The sequence below is a fragment of the Bombus bifarius genome, unplaced genomic scaffold, assembly GCF_011952205.1.
Source record: "Bombus bifarius isolate JDL3187 unplaced genomic scaffold, Bbif_JDL3187 scf7180000008176, whole genome shotgun sequence".
Taxonomy (NCBI): Eukaryota; Metazoa; Arthropoda; class Insecta; order Hymenoptera; family Apidae; genus Bombus; species Bombus bifarius.
The window spans coordinates 419,866-433,951 of record NW_022884493.1 but is presented as its reverse complement, the minus strand read 5'-3'; the positions used below and the strand labels follow the sequence as shown (position 1 = coordinate 433,951).

The window sequence follows — 14,086 nt, the reverse complement described above, 5'->3', positions numbered from 1 at the left end:
GGAGTATACTTTTGGAGTGCAGGAGGGAGAACATGAAAACGATAGAGGCGCGATAGAGGCGATAGAGACGATGGAGGTGATAGAAACGCTTACGTATATCGAGCGTCGGAGACACAGCACAATTCCCGGTGATAGGGTAATCTTTCATGGACAGAGATTAGCCAAGGACGCGCAGATAAACCGCGACATTGTTGGCATTCTTTTCTTTCTCTTGCTCCTTTAACATTCCTCCCTTCTCTCCTTCTCCTTCTTCTTCTTTTTCCTCCTCTTCTTCCTCTCGTTTGGCGCCAAGCTGTTCGGCCGACGCTTTCGTTAGCTCTGCGAAATGTTTTTGCTCGATCGGGCGATTCTAGCGGATCGTAAGAGAGTGCGGAAGAGAGAAACCGTCTAGGCACGTACACGACACGTTCCTCCGTCGAGAACACGGTGTGGCCACCTGCGAGCACGTTTATAGGGGTGTGCCTCGCACACGAGTCCTTTGCAAACGCGGTTCTTTTATTGTCACGTTGAAAGAGGCAGCTGAACAATCCTCACGGAGCGTAGGCGAACATGTACGTTCGTAATCGAGAGACGAAATCGGCGTATTCGTTGGCGATCGTCGTGATCGTCGAAACGACGATGGGACGATCGACGGTAAGAGAGAAAAAGAGGTTATTTTCCCACGTACGAAGCGAACAACGGAAACAGAAAGTTGGGGTCAAAGATGAAGCGAGCGAGTGGCGTTTCGTATGGTTGGCAGGTTTGCCGTTTCGTGCCGTACGTGGATGCGGGTGTTATCGCGAGGACGCCGGACGAGTCGAACGCCGTGCGAGTAGGAATGGTTTTCGAACGAGCGGAGAACGGGTTCGGTATGTTGTCGTCTCTGGTTTTCCCGCGGGGAAAACGTGCACCGAGCCGCGAGTCCCTTAGGAACGCGAACACCGCCCCGAAAACGCCCCCATCGAGTTGTACGGCCGGTTATCTACGCGTACCAGACGCGAGATCGGTTCATCGGTTTCATACGTTCAAACTTGCCAACCCTTCGACTGAAAGCGGCTCGTCCTAATTCCACGAGTTTGTCTCCTCTTACTTCTCTCTTTTCTTTTTCTTCCACGAACTGTCGTACATTTTCGCCGTTCTTGATCCTTCGCTCGTTCTACGATTTCTACGATCGGTATCTCTCAACGATACATCGGCAAACGCGCGTTGTACGAACGTGAACGATAGAATAGGCCCATCAGAAATCCGCCAACTGAATATTCGCGAACCTTTTCCAGCGGCGAATGACGAACTAATGCCATCTGTTACTCGCGGTTCGAACGATTTCAACCACTAGTTCGTAGCTGCGGTAAAATTATCGAAATCGGCACTCTTACGCCAACAGATTGCCGGATGACCACGCGTTTTCCGCGAATCACACTGTTTTTCCCAAGCAGAGCCTTCCCCAGACACAGTGAAAGTCAGATAATTGACTGTAGATTAGGCGAATCACGGTGTTGGTGAGGCTGCCTTAACCTTTGCCTAGTTAAACCCTTGATAGTGCGCAACCTTGCTTCATCACGGAGAGACTCATGGAGCAACGTCGTTGCGTCCCCTCCCCGTACCTTTGGTATTCTGTAAACGTAGTGAAAAATCTAGGAGACGTTGACTCTGGTCACGCGGTTTTCGGAAAGATTTCCATAACCGTACTGAAAGCGCCGCTCGAGAAGCCATCGCGGTTATTTCCGTGAAACCAAAATTCGCTCCGTCGAACAAATTTTCTCCGTTACGAGGAGTTCGTCGGAAACGACAGCGTGACACGACGTCAAGTACGCACGATGTAACGCGTGTCAGGAATTTTTACTCTTCCGAATCTTCGAAAGGAACGTGGAAAATGAATGATCGCAACGTGCAAACCGATGGTAATCCGATGGAACAGGACAGTAAAATAATAAGGAGACAAATATTTGCGGTTGTCCTTTCGAAAAGCTTGGTCGGTCGTCTCGCTGGACGAAAAACTGTACGCGCGACCACGTATCCGTAGTTTACGCGCGGCTTTGTTACCCAAACGTTACACCCTTTGTCGGAGAGAGAAAGAAAGAGAGAGAGAGAAAGAGAGAGTCTGCAGGTCTCTCGCTGGAGTAAGAACACGGAAGCGAGGAATGGTCGAGGAAAGACAAGGAACGTTTTCTGTCCATCGGTTAATCCCTGTGGGATTCCAAGCGGGGACGGATCCGCGATTCTCCAGTGCAACAACTTTCCTTCTCTCATCGCGCGTATCTCTACAACACGCTCGTACGTTTGGAGGGCTAATTTTGTTAATTACCGAGTCGGAATTGCGCGATTCAACGATGCAGCGTGACGCGATGTGACGAGACGCGATACGACGTCACGCGACGCCAAGTTTATCGTTGGAACGTTGATTCATTGTTTGGCCGAACAATCGACCATCATCGACCAAGAAACGAGGCGTTTTGTCTTTCGTCCTTTCGCGGAAAGAAACTCGCACGTATCGGGTGGTGGTAAAACGATTTAAAGGTCGGCAAGTTGAAAAGGGTAACGGAAACTATTCGTCCTCCCCTGGTCTCGTCCCGGGCATCGAACGACCGCTCGTTCCTTTTCTACGTTTCTTTCTCTTTCCTTGACAAACGTAGATTTTGTTATCGCTCGGGGACAGGAGTCCGGCAGTGAAACCGGATGTCCGCCCGCGCGCAGGATGTGACGTCAAAACTGCTGCTCGATGGCAGACCGGCGAATACCGTAAACCTACCCACCCGTCCGCCTCTCTTGCCTGCTTGCCTGTTAGCCTGCTTGCCTGCCGCCTTGCCTGCCGCTTTGCTTGCTTGCTTTGCCTGTGCTTTGCTTGCCTGCCTGTTTGCCTGCTACGCAAACAATTTTTCGCCCACCCCACACTCTCATTCGTTCACCTACGACGTCGGTTATATATACCGATCTTTTTTTATTATTATCATCCCTGTTCTGTTTATCCTTGTTCTCATCGTTGCATTTCTATTTCCATTTTTTTGTAGTCGTGCCAGTTGTTGTTTCTTATTACGTTCGTATAATCGTGGTAATTGGTGCAGTTAAAAGCTATTGGCAAATATCAAAGGAGAAGAACGCGTTTCCATGAAATCTAAAACGTAAACGTGCGTATAGACGATTCGAGAAAACGCATTGCCTCAACCCTGATTTTTTCACTTGACCGTAAACACGCGAAGCGCCTCGTTTGTACAAGGACAAAGGAACGAGTACCGTTTTCTAAACTGACCCGTACGGACCCAGTTTCGTCGTTCTCCCAAGTAAGAGGACGACGAAACCCGACTATTTGTTTATTTTGACGGCTCGTTGCCATCCTTCGAAACGCAGATCGCGAGGGAAGTCGTTCGCGCGATAAGATCCTCGACGTCGCTTCGATATTCGCCAAGCTGATTTCCAGATACGATTTATCTTTCAGACGACCACGTAATTGAGAAAAATCGGCGAGCGACGCTTGCTTCGAACGACTAAGGCTATACTAATCAACCGTTTCTTATTCACAGCTGCGGGCGAACGCTAGAAAATTAACTCGAAAATCGCCCCGTCTTAATACCCCATTACCGTCTCGATGTGAATATAGTGGAGCACTGCTGACGACCTTCGACCTTTCGACGACTGATTTATTAGCGTTGCGCTCCCTCTGCGTCTTCACGCACTTGTTTCCTTCTCGCTCTGCCTCCTTTTCTCTCTTTCTGCCTCGCTAACTCTCATTCTCTCGTTAGCTATGTGGCTCGCCGGCTATATACATAACTCACTCGCCCCGACCGTGTATGTATGTAACGTATAATGTATATGTTTCATCTTCTCTTCGAATGCTCGCTCCCATCGTTGCCGTGAACTCGATCCAACGAAATTATATTTAAACCGGGCAGATCAGTGGGTCGATACGCGTCGATCTCGACGCTTATTATGCACAATGTTTCCTGTAAATACGTAGTTTTGTAAATAAAGCGCTTTTGCAAGCGGAAATTACTCGTTCTTATTTTACTTTATTCGCAAGTATGTTTCGAGAAAATATTGCGTCGCGTCACATTTTTATCGATATGTTCGATCGATTTCCGAATGAAGAAGACGCGACGCGAAAATTATACGCAATACGAATATTTCTACGATCCAGATACAACGTCGAGCGAACATGCTGACGTACCATCCGTCGACGAAGGTTTCTAACTTTCGGAAACGAATTCAACGGTCGCGAAATTTCCAAAATTGTGCTTCTTTATCCACTCGTTAATGCAACGTTCGATGCTCGTTGCCAGACATAGTGCACATTCTATGTCTTTCGACTCTCATAGCTACGACGTAGTAATCTTAAATCTTCCGGCATTGAGTAACGGAAGAAAACCTAGTAGACGAACATTCTAGACCGCTGATTTACCGAATGTCCAGGTGGACAAATTATAAAGTAGAAATTAAATAATAAAAAGAGAAAAAAATTCCTTGGTCGCCGAGAAATTGCTCCCTTCTACACGGTAAAACTTTACTACCTAGGGCTATTTTAACTAAGTCGAATTGTTTACCTCGTTAACCGTGGGCATCGCTATTCTATCTATTTAGGTAGTCCTTGTTATCGTTGAAAGATCTCTTAAAGCGTTCGTTAGTGACGGACAGAAAGAGGTTTATGTAATACGAGTTACGAAAAGGCACGGTAATTTTACAAAATCGATTTACACAATTTAACACGGCCGATGAATAAATACAACATAATTATCTCTACAGAATTACTATATTACTACAGAACGGATGAATGTTATCAACGTGGTAAACAGTCTTTAATATACAACTTACTGAGATTCATAGAGTACCAATTTCAAAGTGTTGTTTATCTTGACTTAGTTAAATATACTTTCAGCTTTCATGTTTATCGTGAATTTCAAAGCTCCGAGTAACGTCTTTCTCTCTTTCTCCACTTTGTCTCGTATATATTTGCGCGTGTAATTTATCTTTGTCCGCATCAAATCTTTAACCTATCTTAAACCAACTGGTTTAGCTCGTTAATAACAACGATAATAATAATTTTCATCGTACAGGTAGTCATTCGTTGACTACGCGTCGCGTAGAAAGGTAATACGCGTACACTGATGACAAGTTCTTATAGAAGGCTACTTTTCTTACGTAACTCCGTGCGGTTGACCGTCACTGTGTCCGTTCTACCGTCGCATCGATAACGGCTTACGTTAACGTCTACGTTGATGCGCTAAAAGTGGCGCTTAGCCACTTGGTTCGGGGCTGAAGAAAAAGGAGGAAAAAAAGTAAGAGGAAAAAAAAATCGTAGGGCGAGCGTGCTTTAGTCAAGGGTAAAGGAAAGAAAGAGCAAGGGGAGGTAAGAGCATGTCCCATAGCGCGATCGGTTCCCTTCTCGTGTTACGCCACGCAGTCTGCGTTTCGTTGTTTCGCGGCTCGTGACGGCTGACATGTATCACGAGAGCCGCACGAAAGAAACGGACTTGCGTAAATCTCGATGGATGCATCGGTGGCAAGCTTTTACCGAAAGAGAATTCCCCATGCCTGTATTTACGTCGTTATCGAATTTCGTCCCGTTTAGTTCTGTTTCGTTCACGGAACGAGGCTGCGAACATATCGCGTGAAATAGAAAACAAAGTTGAAATTTATTGTTTAGTTATTTCATTTTATTATGGGGCAGTATCACGTTGTTTACCGGCATAGACTATATAGCCCGATTATACGCGTGCACGCGTGGAAATCAAACAAACATACGTTAAAGAAATACAATCCCACGCTACAAGTCGGCGCAAGATACATTTAAACGAAGTATTTTTAGCAAGGCAGACGAAGCGGTCAGCGTAGCAATTTGCATAATTAAGGATACGGTACAACGGGTCCAAACAACCGTACCTTGAACGTATATCGTTGACATAAAAAAAGGTTATACGGGTAACAGCATTTGGTACAGAGAGAAGTCGACATACGTTAATGAACAAATGATTAACGATCGATAGAAGGTGACATATGGAACGGTAGTTGGAATTGGAATTACGACTTGTACAACGGTTCCTGATGTGTTTCTTAAAAGACGAGCAGCGCCGCGCAAGAACTCGAGCAAAAGTAGACGAGCGAGTAAACTGCAAATACGACCGATACAGCTACTGCAGGCATAGTTGATCCTGTACAGAGGCGCACGGAACAATGGAACATTTAATAATGGAATAATGGAAAAACGGACGTGGAAAATTTCTGGGCAGCCTGTGTAGTTGTTTACGATGTTACAGGCAAGCTTAACGTCGGCTATGAATCTACGTCGTTCGAACGTAAAAGATCCGAGGGATGTTAAGAAATAAAGATTGAAATCGATGCGAAATTTATGTGGCGTTCCTCGTTTTTCTTCTCTTCTCTTCTCTTCTCTTTTCTTATCGCAACTCATGGACTTTACCGAGAGTTGCGAGTTGCACGCTCTTCTCCGAAACAAATATGTCATTTTTTATCAAGATGCACGAGCGTGGGGGTCGCGTGGACGAGTAGCAGTAAGGTCGCGGCGATCGCTGCGCTCGCGTTCTCGTGTCTCGCTAAAGTCTATTTTCTTAATTTATAGATACGCGGCCGTAATTGGCAGCTTTCATGGTTCATAAACGTTTTTTCCCTTTTCGGGACGTTGGTCCGATAGGCTGGTCGGAAAGTTAATGGGGCTAAACGAATACGAGACCGAGGATAGAACCGTGTTCGACCATATTTTGGTAAAAAACACGACAGAAACTCGACACCTAGCATTCTCGTAGCCGCGTCGCATTAGCTTCGAACGGATTCGACTTGGTGGCAACTCGACCATTCCCAACGATCGCCACGCTATATATCTCTATATAACCGAATAGATGCGCGCTAGTTCTCTTTTTACGATCGCGTATTCGTCAGACGCAGAGAAACGAGAAACACGTAGCAGGTTCTTGCCTATATAGTAACCGATAACACTTGGATGGTCGTCGATCGTCGATTCGTTTTCACGTATCGTTCGCAGGTTCGTAGTTTGTAAGTTCATATTCGTTTTATCGTCGTTCCCCCTTCCGTGAACTGGTTGCAAAGATGGTCGGCATTGTTTCCTCGTTGGAGACGCCGTTAACGATCCTAACCGCTACGTTTCTCTTTTATTCTCTCCTTCCTCTTTCGAAGGGCGAGCAGTCCGCTGGAATATTTGCTTTCCTTCCTTTCTTCCTCGCCTCGCTTTTTCTTTTCTTTCCTTGCATCGCGTACGGATCCTTCTCGGTACGGGTAGGTCGTGCGTGGACGCGCCTTCCTTTTACACCGTTCCAGGTACAACGTCGGATACACGTTCGTCGACTTTACCATGGTAAAAGCTAATCGCGCGTCGCATTCTCCCTCTTCCTGGTCCCACGAGCGGAACTCTGAATTATCGTAGATTTACAACTACGGATCTACGATTTTACAAGCTTATTTTTTAGCGACAGACACAGATGGCACCAGTCGAGATACAGAAACGAAGAACCGCTGAGATAAACCAGGGTTACCGACCGCCTTCGTTCCTCTACCACTGTCGTGCGTGTACTTACTTACACATATTCGTGTACTCTAACCCTCTCTCCATCCCCTTGGCTCGTCATGTTCCATGCGATATCCATCCACTGGTTCGATTGGAGAACTTCTTCGGATCGAGAATATCTCGATCAGGACTGTTGCCTACTTCGATACGTGTCTATCGAAAGAATCACCGCAATTGCCCGCAATTGCTCGCAATGGTCGTGTGCCGTCTTATTTCGTATTTCGGTCTCTGTTTTACCTCGAACGATATCCGCGTCGTTACGGGATGGATCTAAAGCCGGGTTTCCGTCGAATAGGTTGCGCCGAAAACGTATACCGGCCGATTTGCGTCGAACACAAAGCTGTCCGCGCAAGGAACGTTTGGTCTTTGTACAATGGCGTTGTTGTTCTATCGCGGGACATACCGTCGTTGCTCTTCTGCTTGAAACGCGTGACCATTCCACGCTATTATACTTTCTTCTATTCTATCGCGCGTCGACCCACGGTTTCACGAGGGAGGTCTACGCTAGCCTTAGCCAATTCGAGCGCAGAACCAACGTACTTTTCGTATATATCCACGCGTTCGTCTTGTTGTTCCCCAGCGACTGTACCGTATCGATGCTCGCGTCTATCATCCTCTTATTGCATATCTACTCGTAAATAGGGATCGATGAGTCGAAACAAAGTTATTTTATCGCATCGTAAAGTGTATTCTCGAAGTGTAAGCGGCGAGATCATGGGAAAGGGATAAAGGAAGGAAAGAAGGGAAAATAAGAGCAGAGAAGATGGGACGAAAAGGATAGGGTGAGAAGGAGGGAGCGAGAAACGGGCGGAGGATGAAGAAGGTCGAGATAAAGGGACTATTCAATCTCTGAAAATCTCGTCGTAAACCGCATCGATGTGCGCCGTCTTGCTCGTCTACGTTGCGGATAACAGTGAACGTTTTTATGGGGCCAAGAAGATAAGAGCAACCTCTGCCCCCGTTGTACAAAACGTCTTCCGCTCGGCCAACGGAATCTCTTTCCTCGCTACCACTTCTATGGGGAACGTTAACCTCGTTTCTTTGGCTGAGAGCATTGTAAGAACCGCGCAGCGAAAGAACGATGAAATATTCGACGGCTCTCGGCCGCGATTTACGACGCGCCTATGTATAACGCGCAAGGGTGGTCTCTCGTAGTCTTTTCGCGTACGCGTGTAACGAGCCGATACTCGTTCACAGCCACTGGCTAAACGACAAAAGGACGAGACGGAGGGAAACGATGTCGGAGAGATCGATCCGCGATTGCACGCCACGACTCTACCAGCAATTAATGGAATAGGTGAGACAGGCAACAGGATGGAACAGCGATAGGTTCGTGACCGATATGGTGCGATTTGGTTTCGCAACGCGAGCGAGAAAGAGGTTTCTCGGTGGTTCGCGTCGCGTCGTATATTTTCTTCGTGCAGATTGATTAATCGGGGTCGTGACTTTTGCGTCTTCGCGCAACTCCGCGCTCCTATACGCTGTCTCATTGACGCGACTAGACTCCATACGATTCGATTCGATCCGATCGTAGCCGATTCGAACGCGCAATAACGAAGTTCCGTTATCGACGCGTCAATTCCATTATTCCAAACGTCGCTTCGTCTTTGAACTCTTAGCGAAAAATATATAAACACTTTTTCGATAGAATTGGCGAGTCGCGATGGAACGAAGCAACGTCAGATAATCCAGCGAACCTGACCTTTCCAATTCGATTAACTAGCGTCAATAAGGTCGGTTGAATGTTAACCGACGACACAGGGCTTTCGAGCACAGATACCGCGCACAGATACCGTTTCGATCGTTTACGAAGTTTCCGCCAAGTGTCTCGCTTTTCCTCTCAAAACTCACGTACGTATATTCGTACCTTTGCATTTGCCTGTGTTTTATGCTTCCGTTAACGTATCTCTCCGCCTCCGCCTCCGATACTTTCGTCACCGCCTCCGCCTCCGTCGATGTCTTCTCCTCCCATCTCCTTTCAGCTTCTCATCCTCTTCGTCTTTCCTTCACCCCTTTCCTCTCAATCCTCTAATCGCTGCTTCAACCCCCCGTGAATTTCCCCCTTCTGCCTTCTGACTTCGTTGCTTTTTCCGATCGTACACGTGTATCGCCCTCGATAAGGACGATGTATCTCGATAAGACGAGGTTGTGCGTACAGGGACAGCCGGTAAACGGTGTTTCCTGTGAAACCGATCGAGAGAGAGAACGAAGACGAGGGAAAGTAGAAAAAAGAAAGAACGCGATCGAAGAATATTTGGTCTACCCTACTACTATACTACTACAGGGTAGTATACACACTATACAGGGTAGTATAGCAGAGCCGAGGTTCAATTTTCTTTCTTTTTCTCTTGTCCATTGGCACCTGGCCAGGCGCGTCGGCTAGTTCTCTGTTTTCCAGAGCTGAAAAATATGAAGACCGATGCAAAGCGCAAACGCGTAAAATCATATATACGAGGAGAATGTGAGCGAGTTTGCACGATCGCTAACGAGCTACAGATAACGACGACGAATGGTTATTTTTGTACCGTAGCGGTTAGCAACAGTTTGTTGGCGTGTGTCATCGAAACGCCTCGAGCAGCACATTTTCCATCTAATCGATCGATCGTGCATCGGTCGGCCGGTTTTCGTTGTACCGCGATTACTATGATACGCGGCAGCGACGACGCTGTCGCGTGGTTCGCAAGATCGAAAGCGAATGCTGGTACGATTTTGCGAAATCGACGATGCTTTGGACGATCGGAGAAATCGAGCCTCGTCGTTCGCTCGGTCGATCGATCGTTTGGTTTAGGCGATCCTTTGCATTGCTGTTGACAGAGTTGACGGAGTACATGGACGACACGGCGGCGGACTACGCCACGGGAAGGAAGACGAGATGCGCGAAAGCGGTCGGGGATAGCGTGGAAGGGTACGACGACCAAGAATCGATCAGGCTGATGCGAATCGAGAGCGGCAGATCGGTAGCCGCGCAACTTTTTCGACAACAGCAACAACTGGACGACCAGGAGAGGGAACGGCAAAGGCAACGACAACGGCAACCGCAACGCCACCAACAGTTACCTTACGAAAAGCATGGAACCGAAGAAGGCGGGGACATGGTAGGCGGGCTGGAGGCGGGACAGCAGGAAATTGAAAATGGCGCGGTCGAAGAGGCGAGTAACGCCGAACCGGTGGTTACGATTCTCGTCTCGTCGGAACAGGAAAACGACGTGGACGCCGCTTACGGCGTGCACTCGCTCGACTTCGTCAGCCAGGATTCCGACGTCGGAGAAAGGTGAGCAGTTGGGTATCTAGGGGCGTTCGACCACGAGTAGGGGCGCAGCAGGTCTCGGGCGAATCGTTTCGACGCGTCACGTTACGTCGCTCGGTCGAGTAATCGCGTCCAACGATCCGTCCTTGATCTCGAAGCGACGAAATCGAGCGATACAAGCAAGCGGCATCGTTCTCGTTCGCCGAGCGAAACGATCGCGGCACGTTCGAGCGTCGAGGCAAACGCGAAATATTAACGAATTATCGTGTGTCGGTTGTCAAGGGGTTATCGCGATCAGGATTCGAGCGAGTACGGGGGCGGCGATTCCTCGAAACAGGAGGAGCAGCAACAACAGCAACAGGTCTCCCAACCCCTTCACCAGCAGCAGCATCACCAACAACAGCAGCGTAGGCAGCCGCAGCAGGATCACCACCTCCACAACCCCCACTACGATTACGACCACGACCACCACCACCACCAACACCAACACCAACACCATCGGTCGGAGTACGTTCAACTAGGGGCGAGAGAAGTATCGGTTACCGAGGGTGGGGATAACGGACGGTCGGGCGAGGTCTGCGCGTTGTCGGAGGAAAATCGGGACGCCAGTCACGCGCTTCGCTCTACCATGCATCGTTATGGTAGCGAGTCGCTCTCGCCGACCGCGACCGATCACCACCACCACCAGCACCATCACCACCACCACTCTCAGCGCCACCACCATCAACAGCACCATCATCACCAACAGCAGCAGCAGCAGCAGCACTTACAATCGGACACGACCCAACAAAGTGTGGTGCTCTCTTCGGCAAGTCATCGTCACTTGGAGGAACAAGAAGCACAGTCGCACTCGCATTCGCTCTCGCACTCGCACTCTCACTCGCAATCGGTGCCGCATCAAGAGACGGACGAGGATACGGAGAGAACGAGTGGAATTACCGCAGCCATGAGGGGCGCTCGTGGGGATTTTACCCTTGGTATGTTGTTTCCGAATCTCAGCACCACCGGTGCGACCAGTTCGGCCAGCGACGTCGGTGCGAATGACGGCCATCAACAACAGCACGGTCACCATCATCACCATCATCATCACCATTTGGAAGAAGTGTTACCGGATGCCGCGTACCTCCAACATCAGATACGGGCGAGCGGAGGTGGAGGAGGTGCCGGTAACGGTAACAACGGCGGTGCGGATGGCGGAGGCGGAGGTGGCGGTGGCGCGGAGGGTAATAGTGGCGGTGGTACTGGCAGCGGCGGCGGAGGTTCACCGACTCTCCGAACCGGCAGTTCACCGGGTTCCAGTCGCAGTCCGCACGACGATCAACAATTGTCATCGCCTCACCGTCAAGGACAATCGGAGGGAGGAGGATACAGCCCGAGCGAGCATGGTAGGCAATCGTACGCTCACTTGACCGCTATGCAGCCACCGTCTTCGGTTCAGGCCAACCACGGTCTCGGCCAGGACACCAGCGACCGCGTATCCGATCAGCTGTACATGGACTCGATATACGCTCATCACGCTGTAGGAACGCCTCATCATCATCAAGATCACGAGGCAGGCTCGTCGACGCCGCATTCGCCTACAGGCCCGCTTTCCAGGTTAGTAGTGGGTACGCTTTCTGTTTTTCCGTCCGTTCGACCAACGACGACAGCATGGTACGACCGCGCTCCGTTCCGTCCAGACGTTACGCCGTTCGACCGTTAAATGGGGAAATCGCAAGGTCCCATCCGGCGATGCGTTGCTGCGCCGTAAGACAGGCGCAAGAACCGCGCGTGGTCGTAGGACGTGAATACCCGCTCCGAAGGTTTACCGTCCGCAAGAGTATTTACACGGCGGCTTATGGGATGCACGCTTCGTGTTTCCTCGAGTATTGTATACGTAGGCGATACAAAACGAAAAATAAAGCTGAACCGACGATGGAATACAGTGTGACGCCTCGGCGGCCCTATGCTAACAGTTTTGTGAAAATGAACACAACGTCCTTTGGTGTTTGCCGATGATTCGTCCAGGCACGAGCCGCCGTTGCCGTCACCGCTCGTCCTCCGAACGTTTTTTTTTCCATCGATCGTTTTACGTCCGCTTGAATTTTGCAACGTGCGCGGCGCGACCGTACGTTCCTCTTTCGTCCGAGGATAGGCGAGAAATTCGCACGCCTCGACGCGAGTCTCGCGAATCGAGTACGGCATAGGATTTGTACCAGAACCGGAGCTCGGTCTCTTCACGCTGTCGCGATAAGAGTTTATTGACTCCGATAGAAACGATTCTTCGATCGCGCGCGTTGTCCGTGTCTCGCGCGTCGGCAGAACGAAACGTTATCGGCAGCCGCGTCGATTACGCGCGTTGCATTTTCCGATTCGTCGATGCTCTCCGATTCGTAAAACGGCCAACTCGAAATCTCGTGGGCTCGGTTTCACAGAGTACACGCATGCGTAACGCGCGCTCCAGCTCCTTGGCCATTTTCGTGTTTGTCGATTTCCTCATGCTCTGTGCGCGTGCACAGAGGCCACGACCTTCGAATTTAGATATGAAAAGTTCGGGTGCAGAGGACAATCCGCGCTTTTCGTTTCTCTTTTTGCGGGATATATCTCGTTGCCGTGATTATATCGCTCTAATTGTAAGAGCCGAGATGACGTAAAATCTCCTCTTCGCTTACTGTCCACGATCTCGTAACCCCGTTGTTTTTCTCTCCTCTTTTCGATTCTCTCTGCGGGCCGCCCAAGAAACCACGCTACTCGTTCGTTACTCATCATTTACACGGTCGTTACTCGTTATTTACTTGGTCGTTAGTCATTCGTTACTCATCAGTTACTCGGTCGTTACTCATTCGTTACCTGCCAGTTACTCGGTCGTTACTCGCTAATTACTCGCTAGTTACTCGTCAGTTACTCGGTCGTTACTCGGTCGTTACCTGCCAGTTACTCGGTCGTTACTCGTTAGTTACTCGTCCGTTACTCGTTCGTTACTCGTCCGTTATTCGTTCGTACGTAATTCGTTGGACGTGTTGCGGCATAGGTATAGTCGGGAACGAAAAAAAGACGCGTACGTAATATGTAAGCAGCCAGTAATCGTTGATCTTTGACGCAAAGTTCGTCATCGTGAATCATCGCGCAGGGTTTACAGTCCGACAGAGTCGTACCCATCGCGTTCCGAGAAACCTTTTGGTATCGTGTGACACGACGATGGCGACAGACTCGAGAAAGAACGCGTTCTTGCGTCCGAGGATCGAGAGGGTGGGGCAGACGTACGACGCGCGATATACGTCGTTCGTAAGTGGTAGTAGTTCTTGGTCGTTCAAACTCTCGTGGTGAACGGAATAGACGAGAAAAACTGGCAGATC

At 49.3% G+C, this 14,086-nt stretch overlaps 1 protein-coding gene across 2 annotated transcripts in view; it reads left to right on the top strand.

Moving 5' to 3' along the window:
* The window catches only part of LOC117209408 (filaggrin-like), a 32,137-nt gene that overhangs the window by 5,471 nt on the left and 12,580 nt on the right, over positions 1-14,086 (top strand). For both annotated transcript variants that reach the window (XM_033451451.1, XM_033451450.1), the window contains exons 2-3: positions 10,319-10,775; positions 11,034-12,347. In XM_033451451.1, the coding sequence (XP_033307342.1) occupies positions 10,319-10,775; positions 11,034-12,347 (1,771 nt within the window). The remainder of the gene's footprint in view (positions 1-10,318; positions 10,776-11,033; positions 12,348-14,086) is intronic.